This window comes from Dermacentor andersoni, chromosome 2 (genome assembly GCF_023375885.2).
Source record: "Dermacentor andersoni chromosome 2, qqDerAnde1_hic_scaffold, whole genome shotgun sequence".
Classification (NCBI taxonomy): domain Eukaryota; kingdom Metazoa; phylum Arthropoda; class Arachnida; order Ixodida; family Ixodidae; genus Dermacentor; species Dermacentor andersoni.
In genome coordinates this window covers 117,487,984-117,509,620 of record NC_092815.1, presented here as the reverse complement: position 1 = coordinate 117,509,620, position 21,637 = coordinate 117,487,984, and the positions used below count along the sequence as shown (strand labels likewise).

The following is a 21,637-nucleotide window of genomic DNA, read 5'->3' as shown; positions in this document are numbered from 1 at the left end:
GGCTATTTTCTCAGTTTACGTGCGACTAAATCATAGGTGCATGAAAAAGAAAGCGATAGGCTTTATACAGGAACTGCATGCTTTTTCATTAGGATGACATTGGTGGTTTGCAATATGGCACTAACTTCCCTATGAATTTTTCTGATTGAAGGGATCACGGTGTACAACCACCCTCTTCATTTGTCTTCCGAACAGCTTGGGAAACAGACAATGTAAGTGAATGCTTTCCAGTGCATGCCACTGGCATGTTACTACTCTACAGATAACCTGCATGACTGGCTGGGTGTGGTACAACCTAACAAGCTTACAGTTGTTCAATCCTTGACTTCCAATCTTATAATATATATGTATCCCTTTCAGTCACACCGTACAGAACTTTGTATGCAATTTGTTTTTGTGCATTCTCTCTACAAGTGACAAAAATAAGCCGGTTAATTTTATAAGGAGTGCTTCAGCACATTTGATGACTATGCGCAACCGTGGCTATACAAAAATATTCTGCCAGCTCTGTTGTAGCTTGCCAGCGTTTGTCACTTCCACAAAAAGCTGCTGCCAATTTCCATATGCAAGCATGTGTTCATTTCGTTGTCGTGCACTTTGAGTCAGTTATTGCTGCTGTCAATACTGTCTTCAACTTGAGGTAAGCATTATGCCAGATTCAGCTTTCCTCTGCAATACAACAGTAACACAATAGCCATGCAGTGGCAAAACTGCACATGTCATAGGATATTGTGCAATATTATCCGGCAACTACATATGCAGCTTCTCTGGTTGAGTCATAATGTAGGCACAATGAATTTGTGCGAAAAGAAAAATGCAAATTGGGAGAATGCAATTGGTCAGGTTAATTACTCAGTAAGCACTCCCGGAAAGTTGCATCCGCAACAGGAAGAGCATCATTTCCATACACTGAGTACTTCTCTATTGTGAATAATTTTGAATTATTTCTGATGTATTTTTACACTCATTTATCATGCTGAATTGACAACACTGGTATAATTTTAAACAAACAGCATGTTCTTGGAATGCATTGCATGTTTGACATCTTCTGAAAAAAAAAAAACCTATGTATGTGACATGTTGCCTTCTATTTGTTTTCGCAGACTTGGCCACGTCGCTGAAGTGGGCATTGCTATGGTTGTGCTCATGGGCTTGGCGTTCATTCCATCACGAGTCATTGTGTACGTCGTGAATGAACGCATACGCGATGAGAAACAAGTTCAAAGCATCTCTGGAGTGGGAACGCTGCTGTACTGGACAACTACGTTCATTTGGGACATGGGAATTGTTCTTGCGACAGTTGCCCTCTCTGCTCTCATCATCATTGCTTTCGGGCTCCCTGTCTATGTCAGCAAGCTCAACTTCCCGGCCGTGCTGCTGCTCATGGTTCTATTTGGGTAAGCATGACGCAGTCGACAGAATTCGTGAGTCAAGCCTGTGATCAAAATACTGCATTGCAGGTGCACATAGTCAGCTGGAGTATGACATAGTCGAATGCAAAAAACTGTCATGTTGAAAATTTTCGTGCTCATAAAGTTACCCCAGCTGGCCAAAATTATTGTGTTTCTCATAGCCCACATGCAACTTTATGACATTAAACTCTATCAAATACTTTAATTATCATGAGTAGTGTGATAATTGCTGCATGAGGCCTGGATCTTCCTGGCATCTTCTCTCACAAAGAAGAAAATATATCAGCTTAGTATATCATTTGGCCACATCAGCATTATTGCCGTACTCCTATGCTAAAAACTACAACCAGGTACAGTATACATTGAAACATTTACGTGATGAACACAGGGCTCAAACAATAAGCTAGATAACACAATATCACCTTGCATAATTTGTCTCCTGTTTGTACTGCACCGCATGCATGCATGTATTTTGCATCAAGTTCTCGTAAGCACATTTCCATTCTATCTCTACAAGTGGCCGTCCTTCATTATGTCCCAGGTGGGGAACCACTCCTCTCATGTACTGCTTGTCACGGTTGTTCAAGGAAGCAAGCATCTCTTTTGTGGTGCTGTACTGCGTCAACTTGTTCATCGGCCTCAACATAGCAATCATCATGCTGGTCTTGAACATGATCCAGATAAACTCTGTAAGTTAACTTGTGGATATGGCTTCAAACTGCTGTTGCAGCATGAAAATAGTGAACAAACCCACATTTTTCTTTCGTCAGAAAAGTGAAGTCGCATTGAAACATGCACACGAAACACTTCCATAAAATTTAGTTGTAGCAGGAGTTCTTCACCTGCCATGTGTATGCTTGTTCATTGTTGGGGGGTGGGGGGGCAACTTATTTATTATTGATGGCAGCACAACTGAAACATTTAATCTACATTGCGAGGAAAAGTGACTGATGTGTAGGAGCACAATTTTTGTGTGCAGACTCTTCAGTCAAAATTAGGCTGAATTTTATTAAAATATTAATTAGGTGTTTCCATTAACAGTGAACAACCCAGCACAAAAGTTTATTTTTCTGTAGTCCACTGGAAAACTAACTAGATTGGCATTCACACATAAAAGCTTATGCTCATTTATTATCGCAGTTTGGTTTAGGTTTGCTTAGTTAGATAGCTGATTGATGTTTAACTGCTACTACAATTTCATTGACTGCTTATCAATCTCTTCGAAAGCTTTGCATCAGCATGCAATTAATATGTTTTAAAAGTTGGTGTGTACAAGAACTATAAGTGTCTATATGACCTTATCAGGCTTGTTACACTCGGTTTATAGTGAGAATACAGTGAACTTTTATTTGCATGACTTTATCACTCTTCAAATGATCTACCCTTTTATACAAACTGCCTTAGAAATCATCTTGACAGCACATAGTTACATAAAGTAGAAAATAATGAGGTCATTCTTGTATCCTACAAGTACAATTTGTAATCCAACATTATTACTGAAATAATTTGCCTCAGCTTCCATAGTCTTCTCTGACATGTGTTATAGGTTACTGTTACACTTTCTAATTAGGTCCTTGATGCTAGTATAATGTTGCAGTCTTCATGCAACACTTGTACATAGTAATGAAGAATCTGTTTTGTGCTTCTTTCAGGCTTTTAGCCCAAAAATGTTAGTGAGTCAGTCTTAAAAATTTTTACCATAGTAAAACATGGCAAAGGCAGGCTCTATAATGCAAGGTAATTGTCCTATACTAATTTCATGCTTGATTTTTAAGTTGCAAAGCTTTAATGCACAGTACCAGCATCTTAAAGCAATGTAAGGCATATTTAATCCTACTGAAAAATATATTTCCCACCACATATACGTGCTGCCATTTCATTAATTTAAATTTTGTGATCAAGATCCTGTAGAACATTATATTCACAGCACATGTAATACAGAATAAATTTAAACACTTATTTTACATATGGAGTTCCTTTTCTACATAAATAATGAGAATTTTTGCACACTATACTGTAACTCAGTTTTACAGTGTAAGCTGTTGTGGACTCATTCCAATAGCTGTTTCGGTTGGTGATGACGTCCGCCACTGTCGGTGTCCATAGCAGCTATTGCCAGGAATGAGAAAAAAAAGTACCCACTTCTCTCCAAGACCGAACCCGGGTCCACAGTGTACGAGTCAGCTACTCAACCACTGAGCTGCACTAGCTCTTGCTAACATGCAGCGAAAAAACGCCCTATTAACACGTCCAAGTGTGCAAGGAAACCCACATGTGCACTGCATAGCATTGATACATGCACATTTTGCATTGCCATTGCATTTTATTGCACCAGGTAGGACGCCATGCAGCAGATGCACAGGTAGTGGTACAAGGCAGTTAAAGAAGGTTTGAGGAAGAAAAAGTAGTTTGGATGGATTCTGGGGTCTTATGTGCCAAAAACCACGGTTTGATTATGAGGCACACCACAGTGGGGCACTATGGATTAATTTGGACCACCAGGGGATCTCTAAAGGGGTCCTGAACCACTTCTTATCAAAGTGGAGAAAGGCATTTGAAGCGAAAATAGGCTATTGCGGAAATACCTTGCACACTAAAATTACTTGAACGCTTTCAGCAGAAGCGGAGTTATTGGCAATCAAACACGGCCTCCGCTGTGCTGTGTTCCCATTCCTTCTTCAATACCTTGCACTGTGAAGGCTACAGCGCAGCGAGTCATGCCCCACAATGCTCCGCCTTCTAAATATCACTGTGGCGCACAGTTCACATTTCATTTGGTATGTTAACGTAGACGCCGCGACTTCCGCCTTTGGTGCCTACAATGCACTAAACATACGCCAAATGTGGTTGTCCTCAGTGAGCCGCAGTGCGCTTAGCCAACGGCTTAGCCAGTGGACTCGTGGCGGCACCCCGCAGAGGCCGCAGTATCTACGCCATCTAAACGACCGCAGCTTGATGTCAGCTATTGGCCAATGGCAGCCATCTGAGGGAATGACGAAATAGTGTGCCCAATGACGAAATAGTGCATCTAGAAGAGAGTGAGGACAGGGCCTTCTGTTGAAAAGAGAGAATTTGAGAGAAAGGTAAACTTTGTGATCTGCTTGCGAGCTCCGCACACCGCATACAACAGCAAAACTTGGCTGAGATGTACACAGCAGCGTATGCTACCTGCAGACTATGTTATTTCAGCAAGCCTGCGGGGTGGTTCAGGGCCCATTTAACGAGCCCCCCTTCCTTGAGACACTGGCATTTTTTCAATTCGCCCCCATCGAAATGCAGCAGCTGCGGCCGGTATTTGATCCCACGACCTCGTGCTTAGCAGTGCAACACCATAGCTGCTAAGCCACCATGGCGGGTAGAAAAAGAAGTTTAAGGAGATGTATATAAGAATGCCAGAAAAAAATATATTCATGCGTAAGCATTCCTTGGCGAGTACCCCAGCCTCATCATGCAAAATGTGTAATGCCTTGTATCTGCATAAAAATGGGTAATTTGCAAAGTAAAGAAATTAAATCGCTATAAGAGTGCAGGTGTAGATGAATCGTAGCATTATAAGTGATAAGACAATCCTAAACAAAAAAATAAAAGAAAATACCCATAGAAGTACGCAGGGCTCCTTAGAAAACGCATGGGGAAGCTTAGGGTACGGGTCAGCCAATCTGAATTTGGGGGTGGGCCAACTTGAAATTCGGGAGAAGGGAGCATGAAATTTGAGGGTGGGCCAACTCAGGCCAACTCAGGAAGCATCTCAGGATGTTTGAATAAACTGATCTGATTTGAAAAAAAAGAAATTTGGGGGTGGGCCAACTTGAATTTGTGGGTGGGCCAAGTGAAATTTGGCGGTAGCCATACGCATACTTATACAACTCCAGCGTAGTTTCTGCATTCTTTTATTGTGTAGCTGATTAAACCAAGCCAGCCAGGTGACTGACACCGCCGCCTTTCAAAGGGTGTGCCAATAAATCATCATCATCCCCATCACTAGCACCTTATCACGCCACTTACCTTGCGATGCAAGATACGCGCCTCCCTTCGCAATGTAACTGAATATTAAATGCGCAAACATTTCTACGCCTACCTAACAAGAATCGTGTCCGTCCATCACGTAAGACAAATGCAATGGCTCACACCCACATAGGGCAGAGGCTTTAAGCACTCAGCAAAGCGAAGCAAACTGTGCATTCATTCATTAAAATCACCCACACAACACATCAAACAGCATACATTTCACTAAAGAACAACTTCAAAATAAGCATCTGCACCATCAATAAAGCATTGCATACTCCCCTCAGCAAATGTAGTGGTGGTTTTGAAACAGCTTCACTGAACATCCAGGTTGATAAGGACCAATAAGAGTTGATGAGGGTCAGATCATGCTCAATAAGGTTGATAACAACCAATAAGGGTTGATAAGGGTTGATACTGGCCCGATCAAGTTTCATAACATTGATAACAACACCGGACTGTGTGGAGATGAACAAGTGGCACAGTGCTTATGCGTAATTATACAACTCCCAGAGGAGTTTCTGTGTGAATTTTTATTACACCAGGTGGCACGTCATGTAGAAGTTGCATAGGTAGCAGTATAAGGTAGGTAGAGAAGTCTTGAGGAAGAAAAAGATTTTGGAGATGTATAAATATTGACGTAACAAAAAACGTATGGCATACTTGACTAATTCAAACAGGCTAGGTGACTATTTGTCACCACCCCGTTTCAAAGGAAATGCCATTAAATCATCATCAGCAGCAGCGTCACATCATGCCATTTGACAGGCGATACATAGCGTCAATACATACAAACTTTACATTGCAGATCCATTATATTACACCAAGTGTCCCGACATTTAGCAATTGTATATAGCATTTGCAAGCTGCACGTGGCTGGACCTTGTTAACTCAAGCAGGCTAGGTGGCTATTTGTCACGACCCCGTCTCAAAAGGGATGCCAATGAACCATCATTGCGATGAGCATAAACAGTGATGTAATGTGCCGCGGGTCAAGGGATGTGACATGTGTGCCACGTAGTTTGGATACCTGTGTTTACTCTTTGGTGCATGTTATGGTGCCTCCTTGCAAGGTACGAACCGCTGCTAAAGAAACAAATCGTAGAGCTATGCGCACAGCTGCAACCCGGCAACATTGGGCTCAGCAGGCCACTGTGCAGAGAACAGGACAAGCCGTAGCACAAGGCACAGCTCGCCGTTGATGCAGGGCAGACAGTTCAGATTGTGTACCTCTCAGCCCTGTGACTTTTTTTCTTGAAATCATATTTAATGACTATGCATATTGAACTATAAGTGCTACTACATGTGTATTTTTAGTTACTGCCTTTGTTTTTATTATTTTTTCATGGAGTTATGCATAACCTCATTTTCCGATTATTTTTGCAGGGTAATCGTCAACTGATGACTGGACTGCAGAATGCTGCACTTGTTTTCCCACAGTATGCCCTGATAGGTGGCTTTGTCAGCCTGGCTAAGAATCACATTCAGGCTGACATATATGCTCGCTTCGGCCAGGACACCTATGAAAACCCTTTCAGTAATGAAGTCCTCAATTACAACTTTTATGCCATGTTCTTGGTTGGAATAGTCTTTTTTTGCATCAACCTCTTCCTTGAGTGTCACTTGAAAGCATCAAAGCGTCCCAGGTAAGCTTCCTCATTTCAACAAAGGCAATATGGGCAGGCATAGAAACATTTTAAAAAATGTGTCCTTCTCAAGTCTGCCGAAATCTGTCATGAAAAGCAGTTCTATTGAAGTTGAATAGCCAACTTTAAGGTACAGCTTCTATAGTTAAATTTTGTTAAACATGGACTGTTAAAAGGCACTGCCTATATGTACTTACACATAAGTATCAAGCAAGGGTGAGTGAAATTGCAGGTAGTGCCCCCACAAGTATTTGCTCCCACTCTGTGATCCCAGCAGCCCCTTCGAGAGGTGTCGACCTGGAGCAAAATAGGCAAGGACACCGGCACTGCCATAGGGGCAGTAACACTAATACCATGGGGATCCAGTTGCATTGTGCACTGATCAGTAGGTGTGAAAGTTTGCCAATCGCCCGCAGCAGATGTGTGGTGTGCCTCCTCATACCATGCCAGCAACACCTTGCTCTTTCAAATTTGGGAATAGGCCAGTCAAGAAGCCTTCCAGATACGCATGACAAGTAATGAATGCAGTGCCATGAAATCACATTTTGTGCAAGGACAGTAATATCAAATGTCGGAAGTATTTCAGTATCATTTCATAATGGCAGCACTGTCCATTAGACCAGTCAGCATCTTTTCTTTCTTGCACATTCCTCAGGCTGTTGTCATCTTTATTTGTTGTCTGTGGATGTGGGAGCACACAGTTTTTACTTTTCACAAGGGCACCTCAACAAGCACAGCAGTTAAATGACGTAAACATCAAGGTATCCTAATGTTTACTGCTAATTATAACAGAAAAGGAGAGGACGTGTGTTCAAATAGAATAAGAAAGACGTGAGGAAAAGAGAGGAAGGTGGGCAAAGGGAGCTTGGTAGAAAGCTAGGCTTGCGTAGCCAAGGCATCTGTGCCATACTTATGTGACTGCAAGACAAAAAAGATGTGCTCCTCCTGTTTAGTTTCGGTATTGCTTGACAATGAGCTCTTACATTGGACCTTTTTGTCATAAGAGTGACACTCCACTTTCTTTTATGTTCCAAGTTTTCACTTCTACTTATGATGGTTTTGCATGCTCCAAGGCAATAAACCCTCCAAGCAATGCAACAAGACATAAGTGCAGGGCAGGTTGGCACATGGTCAGCTAATATGAAAACCAATGATAAAGATGCATACAGAAGACAAAAAGTCACACAAAATGATTACTGCCAGTAATCATCCTGTGTGCCCCTTTTATCTTGTGCAGTGCAAATTTCTTTTGCTAGTTTTTGTCTTGGTTGACCAAGCAAAGCAGCATGCTGGTGCTACTGATATCATGGTAACATCACTCACATTACTGCCTGGCAGGTTGTGAAATAACTAGTGCCACTGGAGAGCATGTGCATAGCATTATAGTAAAAAACCACTGATATGTGCACAGTTGTGATGCATATTGTGCTGTTATGTTGTCTTAGCACAATTCCAGAGGAAAGCTCACACATTCTTGCCTTCATGTCTTTTACATTTTCCTGCATTTTATGTTTCTTATGGAAGTCTCCTAAAATATTGATCAACATGGCTCTGTTGTAATTAAAATTGCAGGCTTCCCACAATGTTTGCAGCCGTGATAGAGTAATAGCTCTGTTACTTATTAATGGAGCTTAGTCATTATGACAACATTCACAGCAAAATGCATATGCTTCCATATAGTCTCCAAATGATATCTTCTGGCACATAATGGCTACCTCAAAGCCAGCATGGTATGGCATTTACTGTTAATATCGAGAGCATGCAAAAATACAGTTGAACATCATTAAAACAAAGTCGCATGAAGCACAAAAATTCCTTTGTTATATGCGAAATTCGTTATAAGCATAAACTTGTTACGCACTGATATCAACTAGAAGCATTTTAGCTTTACTTTTGTTTTATCCAGTTGTTTATTATATTCATGTTTGTTATATTCATGTTCAGCTGTACAACTTATAAGGCACAGATAGATGTGGCCTATTTTTTGTTGGCTGCTTTCCAGCACGTTGATACAGGTTATGTGAAGATGATAAGATAATAACAGTATACCTAGGTTTACAAGTTTGTAGGCCAGAGAAATACTTTACAAAGCTTTTCATAATTTCATTTCAGGACTCTAAAGCAGGTCAGGGTGCCTGAGGACACTGATGTTACAGCGGAAAGAATGCGTGCAAACAGTGACACTGGCAAGAATGATGTGTTGAGAGTGCTGGATGTTGTAAAGGTACTGACCAGATAAACATTTCATGTCTTCAGCAGCTGGTCTACATATTTAGTGATAGCAAAAACACATTTACAGGCATAGGTGCACGACTTTTGCTTTTTTTCAAAATCTTGACAGGATATATGGGTATTACTTGAGATCAGGCCTGTGGCCACCTGCTGACATTGTGTACTGTGCTGTCACTCTAGATGTAATATTCATACTGATGCTGATGACCAACTATGGAAAGTTCTATCTAGCACTTCTTTTTTTGCACCGGCTGTAGCTGTAACCAAAACTGCCCCCTCCCCTTAATTTTTTGTGCACAAAATGCAAGTGCCTTTTTTACAGAAATTTCTATTCCAAGTCCTTTAATTTGAAAGTAAGGTACTTGGACTAATGTGAGCCTCGCAAGAGCAAAAAGCAGGCAAGTTATACTGGACAAGTCTTCAGGCAGTGATTACATTCCAGGGGCAGATGAGGAAATTTAAATTCCTCGCCATTATCAGATGTACAGCAGCAGCAAAAGTCTCAATTCTGAAGTGGCAGAGGTATAACAACAAATTGAAAAAGTTGTCCATTCATTAAGGACAGACGGTAGTGCACTGGGTACACACAGGTACAACGAGTGTTACATGATAGGATTATGCTGTACTACACAGTTAACTAGAGGTGCCTTAAATAATATTTTATCCAGGCCACTAAAATACTGCCCATAGAATACTTTTGTGGAAGTATTTGTGCGAACACTACTTTCTAGTCTATTTCCCAATGGCACAAACAATTCCTCCTTTGTTCTCTCAACTCATGTCGCTAAATGTACGTATGCATCAACATAAGCCAGAAGACGACACATCGACATTATTTTATCAAGTTGTGCTTTTGCAACCTCACCCTTCACAGTGGCACACATTCACATTTCAGTTGTTCTATCCTGTTAGCTTTTGACATCATCAAAATAATCTAAATATAGGCTTAAGCTTTCTGACATTAAAGCAATTTTAAGGTTAGGCAAGAAAGACGTTAACATTTGCTAAAGGAGAAAGGTTCTGAAATCAGTCTGTGAGCACCATTCTCTGTGCAATGTAACAATATTTTGGCTGGACACTGCATGTGTACATCGAGCCTTATTGATGCTTTTTCAGCTCATATGATTTTCCAGTTTTTTGCAAACACGAACTTGAACCATACATTCTTCCAGAAGCTTTTTCCTGTGTCTGCGTTTTTTTTTTACTTCACCTTGACAATAAGGTTATACCATACTGTCCCTGTTGTCTATGTCCTCATAGTGTTCAAAGCAACCAATGTTTTTAGTGTGTTCAACGAACACCGTCATTCCTTCGCAGCCATGTGAAAATGCATCTAGACATGTGCTCACTAAAGATGAGATTTTGCCTTTCCATATAGGAAACGTACAGAGATAGGTTCATTGCACCAGATGGAACAGAAATAGTGATACCAATCTGTCTATGCAAAAGCGTAGTAATGCTGCTGCTTTCAACATTGAATTTGCTTACATTCAGACATCTTCAATTAGCACAATTGCTTTCCATACAGGTTTACCAAGGACGACACAAGGCAGTGGACAATGTCTCCTTTGGCATTCCAAAAGGCGAGGTATGAATCATTTCTAATCATATATGAACATAGGAAATATGGCAATGCTTATTAGCTACATTACTGCTTTACATTCCTGCAAAAATTTGTTTCAAGAAAGGACTAAGTTAAGCCTCAATATAGCGAACATGGATACACAAATTATTGGATATAACAAAGTAAATATAAATGGCTTTTTGTTGGTATCAACCTGCAATAAATACAAGTTTATATTGAGTATTGAGTGTAACAATGGTATTGTCATGTCATATACAACTTTGTTATGACGAGGTATAATGCAGTAGCAGTACATAATAGCATAGCGGTAGCACTTAGTCCCTTTAATTTTTCAATGTATAGGCGAGCTTATAGCTATAGCAGCTGTCTTACAGTACATAATTGTACAGTCTTATTGTTCAACTTATCTCTCATATTTATTTTAAATAGTACATTATGCTTTACTGTTGTAGCCTACATTGGAAACTGTTCTATAGCACAGGCAACGTCTTGCTGCTCATTTTCAAATTATCTCACTACAGTGCTTTGGACTTCTTGGTGTAAATGGAGCTGGAAAGACAACCTTGTTCCGCATTCTTACTGGACAGCTTCAGCCTACACATGGCACCACCCTTGTTCAAGACACAAGGTAGCTTTTCTTTGGGCATAGAGGATACGTATACTGAGATCTATGCCTGAGACATATATTGAACTCGAGATTTATTGCTTGCAGATTGGCCAAAGTGTTTGCAAAGGGGACACAATTAGTGGGCTACTGTCCCCAGGCCGATGCACTTGATGACTTACTGTCCCCGAAGGAGCATCTTAGGATTTACTGCATGATGCGTGGGATACCAAAGAGTGAGATCCAGGAGGTGATTGCTTTGATTTATTCTTGTGTGATTGTGCTCACAGTGTGCGAAAATTACTAACACCTGTCTGTGATAGTGAGGCTGTATATGTGTTGTATGAACCTCATAACTGTTGTGAACAATATGTCCACTATACAGACATGTATAGCAAATAGCAATAGAAGAAAGCAATGTTGATACTTAAAGCCTGCACTTAAGAATGCATGGGTACATTGTTCTTAACGTTTCTGCGCTTAGAACACTTGTGTTGGTTAAACTTCAAACATAACTGCATCGCCAGCAAGACCACTAACTACTGGCTCAAATGTCTTTACTGCAGCAATGATGTCAAACAATCTGAAGGTGGGATACTGTATTATTATATCATAAACAATGCCTGGATGCAATTGTGGCATCCATTGCAGCTATTCTGAATTTAACTAGCTTTGCTCTAAACGGAACAACTATACAAATGCTAACTGGTAGTGCTTCTAGGCATTGCTCCGTCAAGGCAGATGACTTGGTCAATGCAGGCTTATCACAACGACTCAGTGGGATATTATATGTAATGCGAAGTGCAGTAGCCTTCACAAGTTTTCATCGTGCATTTTCTTAGGTGCATTCATTTTTGCTAAGACAAGGTTTGCCATGCACATTATTTTCAATCTTTTGCTTCATGCAACATGTGGGGTTTACAACATTAAATACATACTTGCAGGTTGTTGAGGAAGCCCTCTCGAGGTTCCAGCTTTCTGCCCATGCTGATTACAAAGTGGGAACACTCAGCCGTGGCACTCGACGAAAAGTCTGTACAGCCATCTCTATGCTTGGAAACCCACAAATTGTGCTCCTGGTCAGTTCACTTGACAGATTCATTTACCTTCACTATATGCACACTGCTCTTCCTTCCATTTCATTGATCTTATTTAATGTGACAGACTGCAGGATAAGTTATGCGTACTGAGCTAACTTTGTCCAGGCACAAATGTTATAATTCCGAGAAGCCAGCTATTTTTGAAATGCTAATTATTGCAATCAAAAGAAATAATAGTGTCCAGTAAAAGGATATTACATATGACACAGCGAAATCAAAAATTACAAGTGCTAAGGCCTCTTGCATGCAAAGCTTGAGGACACCTTGCAGTGAGAAGCATGTTAGGCATAACAACAACATATCATGATTACAGTGACATAATTGAGGACCTCTAGGTTTCTAAAAATGCATAATAAATGCACAGTAATTCAACTGTAAACCTTGTAACTGTACACATGCATAATTTAAAAGAAATGATTGCTACATTATCCTTCATAAACATTTTACATCTATTATATTTTATGTGTTAACATATAAAAAGCTATCTGCTCACTAGCTTTAGTACATAAGCACCAGAATTTAGCCAGTAGTTCACAAAATATTTCCAAATGTCACTTGTCTCAATTCCAGGATGAGCCAACAAGTGGAATGGATCCTGTTACTCGTAGACTGGTCTGGTCCAATGTTTCTGAAGCCATTCGGGAAAAGCGCTCTGTCTTGCTAACATCACACAGGCAAGGAATCATGATATTCTTATGTGCACCCGTGTTTCCTGTAGTTAAAATGATGCATCTGTTCTAGACACTGTCTGTATGTCGTGCTAGTTTCCTATAAGCCCTGGTAAACATAATTAAGCACTGGTTTTGAAAATAGTTCATCAAGCTAGACCCTTAAGATACCTTATTGGTAGAAAAAAGGGCTCAGTATTTTATTGTCACTATGGTCCATAAATAATGGCTGTAGACATGTCCAAGTTACAGATGTTGTTTCACTAGGGTTGCCTCATGGCTGACTGCTATAAATACATATGGTCTGTGAATAAAGTAAGAAGTTACTAAATGTATTATTGGATATAAAAGTTTATGGTGCCTGGTGTTCAAAAAATGTTGTATAACAGTGATATATAGGCATGCAGTATAAAATTTGTAGTTGTGGTTTGTACTAGAATGTACAAGCAAGACACTGATGTGGTCATCTATAATCTACAAGTGTATACAAGAATTGAGTATTAGTACTTAGAAACCCATGCCCCATAAGCTTTTGGAGCCCATAGTGCACCCTTGCAAAAGAGAAAGCAAGTACTATTGCAGTGAAGTACCCCATAATCCTTGTGAAGCAAAATACACAAAGTTGTGGCAATTTTTTAAGTGCAATGTATACCATGCTTTTGAGAGAGTCACACTATGTTTTGTTTACTTTCCATCAACAACATAGCATGGCCGAATGTGACCTACTTTGCTCAAGGCTCGCAATCATGGTGAATGGACAGCTATGCTGTATAGGAAGCCCACAGTACCTCAAACATAAGTGAGTAGTTGGCCTACATATCCAATAATTAGGAGTGAAATGTCCAACACAGCAGCACAGATGACTATACTGGTTAAGCAAAATGTTCTGTGTCAATGAGAACCAGAAAGGCACCACGAAACGTTTTTCCATTTATAGTATGACTGCACAAAAATAAACCCCATAACCAAAAAAAAAAGAATATTGTATATTTGGCAACTCTCATTGGTTTTCTAGCTGAACATGATAGAGTTTGTAAACAATGTGACATAACCTTGAAGAATACAAACCAACAAAATCATGGAAAATCTTCAACATTTTTCACTGGAGGGGTACATTATTATTATTATTTTCAATGTTACTTATATTCTTTATGAAAGAAAAATAACTGCACACATCTGTTCACGAATTAAATGAATCAGTGCAACTACACAAAACGAGAGAGATAAAAGCAGAAAGGAAGCACTTTTGTAGCATTTTCTGATCTATTTTTACAATTATGTTGAAACGTCGCAATTAAAACAAGGACATACAAAGAAAGAAATACCACAGAGCAAACACTTCGTTTGTGGTATTTCTGTTTCTACGTGTCCTTGTTTTAGCCCCACTGTTTCAGCCTAGTTCTAAAGATGAAACAACTAGCCCTCACCAAATGATCTACTATCTGTTCTGCCTGCTCTATTTGCACACACATTTGCATGAATCACTTCAAACCTTGTTATAACGATGTTGCGTATGACACAAAAATACCTTTGTTATATTTCATACGTGATGTAAGCGTATATTAATTACATGCTAATATCAGCGTTAAACATTTAAAATTTGCTCCATCATATCCTATAATTAACTGCATCGAGGTTTGATTGATTAACTCTTTTTTTCCAAATCTGCAAATACAGTATTCTTTGCTCAGGACTATCAGGTTTGATGATAGCAGACCTTTAGTCATAGACAAGGTCACTACAAAGCCTTCGTGCACCCTGCTCAACCCTTCGCCTTCCTCCCTTTCCCACTGTATGCATTTTTGGTTTTTCTTGTACTTGTTTGTAGTAATGCAAATTTCTACTCCCTGCAGGTTTGGAGCTGGATTTACTGTCACAATACGCATGGCTGAAAATGTCCAGGACTGGAAGCAAACAATTAAATATCTAATCACTCACTTCCCCACAGCATCACTAAAGGTATGGGTCAGCATCTTTTAGCAACACTTTACTTAAACCTGCAGACATCAAAACCTGTGTGATAATCACTAGTTAACTATTTAAATGAGGCTCACTAATTACTCTTTTTTAAATGCTTTAAAGAACAGCTTGCAACTGCTGAATAGCAGCCAGTTAGAGCTCGAGGCATGTCCACCTACTAGGAGTGCCAAGATTACCAACAGTTCCAGAATATTCATCCTTAAAACATTCACAAAATACAAAGTGTGTGCGTTCAACACTGTTGTGTTCCGCAGTGCCTAAGGTAAATTTTTTTTAGTAAAACAATAAATGTGACACTACACGAATGTATTTCACTGCAAATACGTGGACTGATTGACTAATAGAGTTCAATGTCCCAGACAAATTCAGCAGCTGCTGTAGCGGAGGGCTCTGGAATAATTTTAGCCATCAGGCATTTCTTAAGCATGCGTCCTAAGCTTGATACATCAGTGTTTCTGCATTCCTCCCCCCCCCCCCTTTCTTAGTAGAATATGACCACCACTTTCAGGAATCGAACTCTCAACCATACGCTGAGCAGCAAAAGGCCATAGCCACTGCGCAAGTAAAAAGCTGATGTCCAATCTTGTAATCTCAGGGTATCTACTAAAGGGACATGCCTGCAGCACTGACTGGCTTCAAACAGCAATTGTGGCATTTTATCTTAAAAGTAATTCATTAAATGTCAATTACATATTGGCATATGCCCACCATCACTACAACGTCACGATACCGTATGTTCAATAATATAGTAAGCATTTATCATACAGTGTGTAAAGTCCACAAGTGCAATTGTAGCATCACTGAAAAAAAAGAAATTTCCATGCCTCTACTGCACTGCTTTTCAGAATTAGGTAGTCTCTGCAAAAACACTTGCGTACTCCTCATCAACAGGTTAACATGTCAGGCATATTACATTTTAAGTGTGAAATACGGTTTGCACCTAATCATCAAAGGTTCTGGCAAATATATGCATGCATGACCCTATGCTGTCACGCTTGTTGTAAAAGTCGCAAAGGAATGTTCTGTCATTGAGTCTCAGCACCTGGTTTTTTACCCTACTTTGTCTCCTTTGCAGGCACAGCACTTCAACGTAGTGGAGTTTAGCTTGCCTTCAAAGCAAACATCACTTTCCTCTGTGTTTAAATTCCTAGAGAAAAACAGCAGCGAGCTGAGCATCTTGGACTTTTCGGTGTCTCAAACGACGCTAGACCAGGTAAGAATTCCCTGCCTTGCACGAGGCACTTTTCTAGCCATAATTCTTTGGGCCACAGCAGAGACCAGACGAGTGCACAAGAATGCAAAAGCACATGGCACAGGCATTGACTAACTTAGGTTTCATTCTGAACTGAGCAGCATATATAGATACAACATGCCGAAGCCCAGGAATGAACAAAGAGAACAAAAGTGCACGGTATTTTGAGGCTGACTAGGCAATGACAAGAAACCTACTAACTATTCATATGCACAAAACGAAGATAAAGCTAGTGAGGAGGTACCAACAAACATGTCTTGTACTCTCATAATTCTTTCCACTTACTTATTTCATGTATGTTCTTTGCTTGACTTCTAGAAACAGTTGTTCATTTTAACAGTGGCATGGAGTTGCAACATGTACAGTGAACAGCAAGATGGCTTTATGTGTTTATGTACAAGCTTTATTTATGTCTTCTTGTTACACCTAAGCAACTGTCATGTGTTAGCATTGTGTCCGTACCATTAAACAACTCTCCGCTGAAATCGAAGCATGAACGCCTCCTTTTCCCTTCCGCTGAAATTTCAATTAACCCCTCTTCTATCCTTGATTACCTGTGAATGCTTCTTTTTTTTCCCACTCTCTGCATGCTTACTTTCTTTCCCCAATTCCCCACCCCCCCACCCACCCACCTCTGACTATGGCGCTTCTGTCCCTCTGTTCTGTTTTGTTTTTTATATTCATTACATGTTATTCTGATACACTATATATTTATGGTTCAGAGTTTCCAGTTTAAACCATATAAAAAAGAAAGTCTGCAGAATTTCCATTCTAGGAATTAGATTTCTGCCAAAAACGGTCAGTGAGAACAAAACTACCAGAGAGCTAAAATGGCAACTGCTTGTAGCTGCAAGCCTATATACTTTGATGCAAGAAGCCTGGCGGGGTCAACGCTGCTTGGCGAAGTCAAGTTCACCTGCTGCCCATGCAATCTGTACTCTTTCTTAGTCTGTTTTGCTTGTTGTTGCTATGAAAATAAGAATCAGGGAGGGTAGGGGGAGGGGAATGATTTTACAAATAGAGTTTCACTCCATTTGTGCTTGAATATCAAACGCATTCTTTTAATTCCTGTACAGTCACTGGCTTGTGGTGTTGTGCCCTTGCTATTGACTGCTTCTCGAAAACTTTGATATTCTGTACACTGAATATATCTACAGCATTGAAAAGCAGGTCCTCCAGTCATGTGGCATGTTCAAGCATCAACAAAATTAGTGAACCAGATATTCACACAAATAAAGAATTACATATTGATAAGGTTGACGTGAGAAATTATGCATGCAATGGAAAAAGGCAATAAAAGTTTACACTCACTAGGAAATATTTTTTTTTGTTCGAAATAAATATCAGAGAAGTATGCCAAATTTTGGGGAAGTATTAACCAAGAACGCTGAAACTTTATATATATATATATATATATATATATATATATATATATATATATATATATATATATATATATATATATATGGCAGCTCCACCAATAAGACAACATGACAGCTGCAGCCAGATGCTGGATTCTGGCCACAGGAATAGTACGAGTGTGGTTTCCTCCATAAAGACTGGTCCAAAAAATTGTAATAAAATGAACTTTTTGAAAATGGTATTTGGGTAGCTGTACGATCACATAATATATCCCTGCTGCCTGCAAGATGTCTAGCAATGTTAATATTTCAATATTTTTTGTTGTATCCAATTCAAAATGTGCTTTGCTTTTTGCTCTTTTCTTTTTCTCAAAAGACATTTTGGGCTCCTTGCAAGCTGTTGGTGGTGATTTCTCAGCCTTCAGAGCACGTAGAATCATAATAGTTGTTGCAGCATGTAGCTAAATGCATAATGCACACAATAGTAGCAGCAGATTTTCCAAATTTTGGTTACATATTTTTTTCCTTGGCTGCACATTACGTAATGAATTAGCCACATTTTTAACACAAAACTTTGAAGCACTGTATTATTGTTAACACTTGTCATATCAAAAACGTATTCCTACCATTGTGAACCCAACTATTCCTAATATCTAACTATGTGCCTAAAGCAATATTTTGGTATGTAGCCCTTGCTCCATTGTTCCTGGAAACAATAGTAATTTATTTCTTATTAACTTTAAAGCTAATTGACCTTTTAAGCTGATGATTGCATATTTGAAATCAGCACAGAAAACGTAACAAGATTATACAGTTTCATTAAATTTGGTAACGGCCACTTTAAAGACGGCTTCAATACCCACTTCCCCCTTATGGGGTCAGATGCGCATGTATTACTCACAAGAATTTTATTTTGGAGGCCTACTTTATTTAGTCTTCTATTGGTCAACACGCACTTGTCCACCCTGAAGCGTCCTCCAGTGCTCATGATATTCATCACTCCTTTTGACACATGCCAACTCACTCTACTGGTCCAAAGTCAGCATTGACAATCCTGTACAAGCATAGATCGAGTCTGTGTGCGTGTATGATGCTAAAACATTAAAAAGTAGACTTGGCAACCATGACTTTGCTACGCAGCAACAGACCTGAACACTGTCACACGTGGCTGCTCAGTCCACTTTGCTTCTTCATTGCTGTCTCTCTGCCGCTGCCATTATGGGCAAAGCACAGTTGCGTGCAGCTACATGACACTTGGTTTCCCTCAAGCATTGCAGTGGCACCTGCTCTTGTGTGGAAATAAACTGAGGTTCAGATGCCCTAATTTGGGTGGAGAAAGGAAAGAAACATTATGACGTGTAACAAGAACTGAAGCCAAAAAAAAATATTTCAGTCAACACGTGATCATGTTGCGATAGGTTTTAGTCATCTCCAGTCGACACACTTTTCCGAAAAGACAAGAGTGATAGCAGAAGTCAGAATATAGTATGAGTATGAATATAGTATGGGCAAAGCACAGTTGCGTGCAGCTACATGATACTTGGTTTCCCTCAAGCATTGCAATGGCACCTGCTCTTGTGTGGAAATGAACTGAGGTTCAGATGCCCTAATTTGGGCGGAGACAGGAAATAAACATTATCACGTAACAAGAACTGAAGCCAAAAAAGAAAAAATTCAGTCAACACGTGATCATGTCGTGATAGGTTTTAGTCATCTCCAGTCGACAGGCTTTTCCGAAAAGACAAGAGTGGTAGCAGAAGTCAGAGTAATTGTGTGACATTATCTCATGCAAATTCTACATTACGTGCATGGTGTTTATAAAGTGACTGCTTTACCAAGCTAAATTACAAGATTATTTACAGTCACATTTGTACGTATATGCTACTGAAAGGAAAGCTTATTCTTAATGAGAGCAGCATTCTGGGCAAGTTGGTAATCCATTACTCAAATGATATTGCACAACAAAAAACGACACGGATGTAAGAGAAGACGACACACGTCTGTCGTCTTCTCTTACGTCCATGTCGTTTTTTTGTTGCGCAACATCATTTGCGTAAAGTTCATTCATTTACACCAAAGGAATGCACGCAGTCTCACTGAAGATTTTGCCTTGAGCATCACCACGAGTCTCAAACAAGTGGCTTTGGCTGTATGCCTTCTACCACCTCTGGCCCAAATCCTTGATAAGCTTTTACATAAACCTTTCATGTTGCCTTTTTTAACACTGTGTAAACATCCTCTCATTAACAGTTTAATACATGCATATACAGTTATTGAAACGAGGACCGCAGATCCATGCTGCATTTATTTACAGGCTATCCAAAGTAATGATTTTAGTAGCAGCACAAACCTTTGGAGAGTTTTTGTTGCCTGAAACTGAGGGGTTTCTCAATCGTCCCCCATTGAGCGGCTGAAGAGATTGAAGGGGCAGTGACATATTTTTGATTATTTGTATTTTTTTTTTGCATTACATGAAGGCTCTAGACCTCCAACAACCTAGAAAAAATAATCACAAGCATCAGGGCTCTCTAAATAACTTAATATTAATATCTTTTGTCCAGCCAGTTTCAGTTTCGTTTCTAGTCGCACGGGAGCAGGACACTGCAATGTTCCGACACTCGCTCGGTCGCCTCATATGCTGCTATTCGTTGTGATGGCCGATGTAGCAGCATACCGGACGACTGAGCAAGGCGGACTGATTATCAAAACGTTGCAATGCCCTGCTTCCATACGATCACATACTGAATTGGGACATCATGACACAGTAGAAACAAAACCGAAAGTGGCTTTAGAAAAGATATGATATTAAATCATTTACAACACTGTGAAGCTTGTCACTATTTTTCTAGGATTTAGAGGTACCGGACCTAATACAAAAAAAGAAGACTAAAGATATGTGACAATACACCAGCACTGTCCTGAGTCTTTCCTGCTTTTTGTCTTTGTTGTCTTACGCTGTCCCTTCAAGATATTTCACCTTTCATAAATTTATGTAGCATGATGCCTGCAGCAAGTGTAAGACCCCTGCTCTGCACTAAGTGTACCTCCATGTGCATCACCGTACAAAAAAGAATAATAGTAATAATAAGTAATAAAAGCTTTGCATGACATTTTTTATATTTAACATGTTCCTATATGTATTTTGTTTGCACTTGAACTGTACACTGTATATTGTAGTTTAGCATTTGATGTTTATGCTGTGTGTGAGAGAAAAAATTCAGACTCAATTTCAGTTAGGCATGTACTAATGGCTCCGCAAACTTTTCAGGTCTTCGTGAACTTTGCACGACAACAGTGTGATGAATCAGCACAAGTCGAGCAGGAACAGCCAGCTGACACATCCACCATTATAGAAAAAAATGGATTTATCAGCGACGAAGTGCCTGCAGTCACTCTTCACAGATCCAATCAGCTGCCCACAGCAGAAAAGCATAATTTGAATAATGAAGCAACAAAGTTTTGACCGGCGCACACAACAGTGGCAGGTCCCTTGAATTGCCCGTAGGTCCAAGTATGATAACGCTGCCCTTTTCCCAAACTGGAGGAGCGAGCAGCACATAGGGCATTCTACATCAGATACGCAAGAATGAAAGGTCTCATTTTTCTCTTCATCATCTGGAAGCGTTTGGTCCATGACAACCTCTCGCTGCCGAAACTATACATTCTCTGCGTCCCAACACATCAAACACCATGGAAGCGTGCAGTATGTTTGACGTTTGAAGTGTGTTGCACCAGCTGCATCGAGTGCTGCTGAAAACAGTGAACTGTAAATAAAGTGTGTGTGAAGAATGA

The 21,637-nt window shown here is 39.9% G+C and overlaps 1 protein-coding gene across 1 annotated transcript in view; it reads left to right on the top strand.

Annotated features, from left to right (window-relative positions):
* The window catches only part of LOC126541326 (phospholipid-transporting ATPase ABCA1-like), a 55,877-nt gene extending 34,240 nt beyond the window's left edge, over positions 1-21,637 (top strand). The window contains exons 36-49 of the mRNA XM_050188071.3: positions 152-212; positions 1,104-1,397; positions 1,954-2,101; positions 6,804-7,063; positions 9,176-9,287; positions 10,824-10,883; positions 11,402-11,508; positions 11,593-11,734; positions 12,429-12,563; positions 13,155-13,258; positions 13,959-14,051; positions 15,106-15,211; positions 16,308-16,445; positions 21,114-21,637. Coding sequence (XP_050044028.3) covers positions 152-212; positions 1,104-1,397; positions 1,954-2,101; positions 6,804-7,063; positions 9,176-9,287; positions 10,824-10,883; positions 11,402-11,508; positions 11,593-11,734; positions 12,429-12,563; positions 13,155-13,258; positions 13,959-14,051; positions 15,106-15,211; positions 16,308-16,445; positions 21,114-21,308 — 1,955 coding nt within the window. The 3' untranslated portion in view covers positions 21,309-21,637. The remainder of the gene's footprint in view (positions 1-151; positions 213-1,103; positions 1,398-1,953; positions 2,102-6,803; positions 7,064-9,175; positions 9,288-10,823; positions 10,884-11,401; positions 11,509-11,592; positions 11,735-12,428; positions 12,564-13,154; positions 13,259-13,958; positions 14,052-15,105; positions 15,212-16,307; positions 16,446-21,113) is intronic.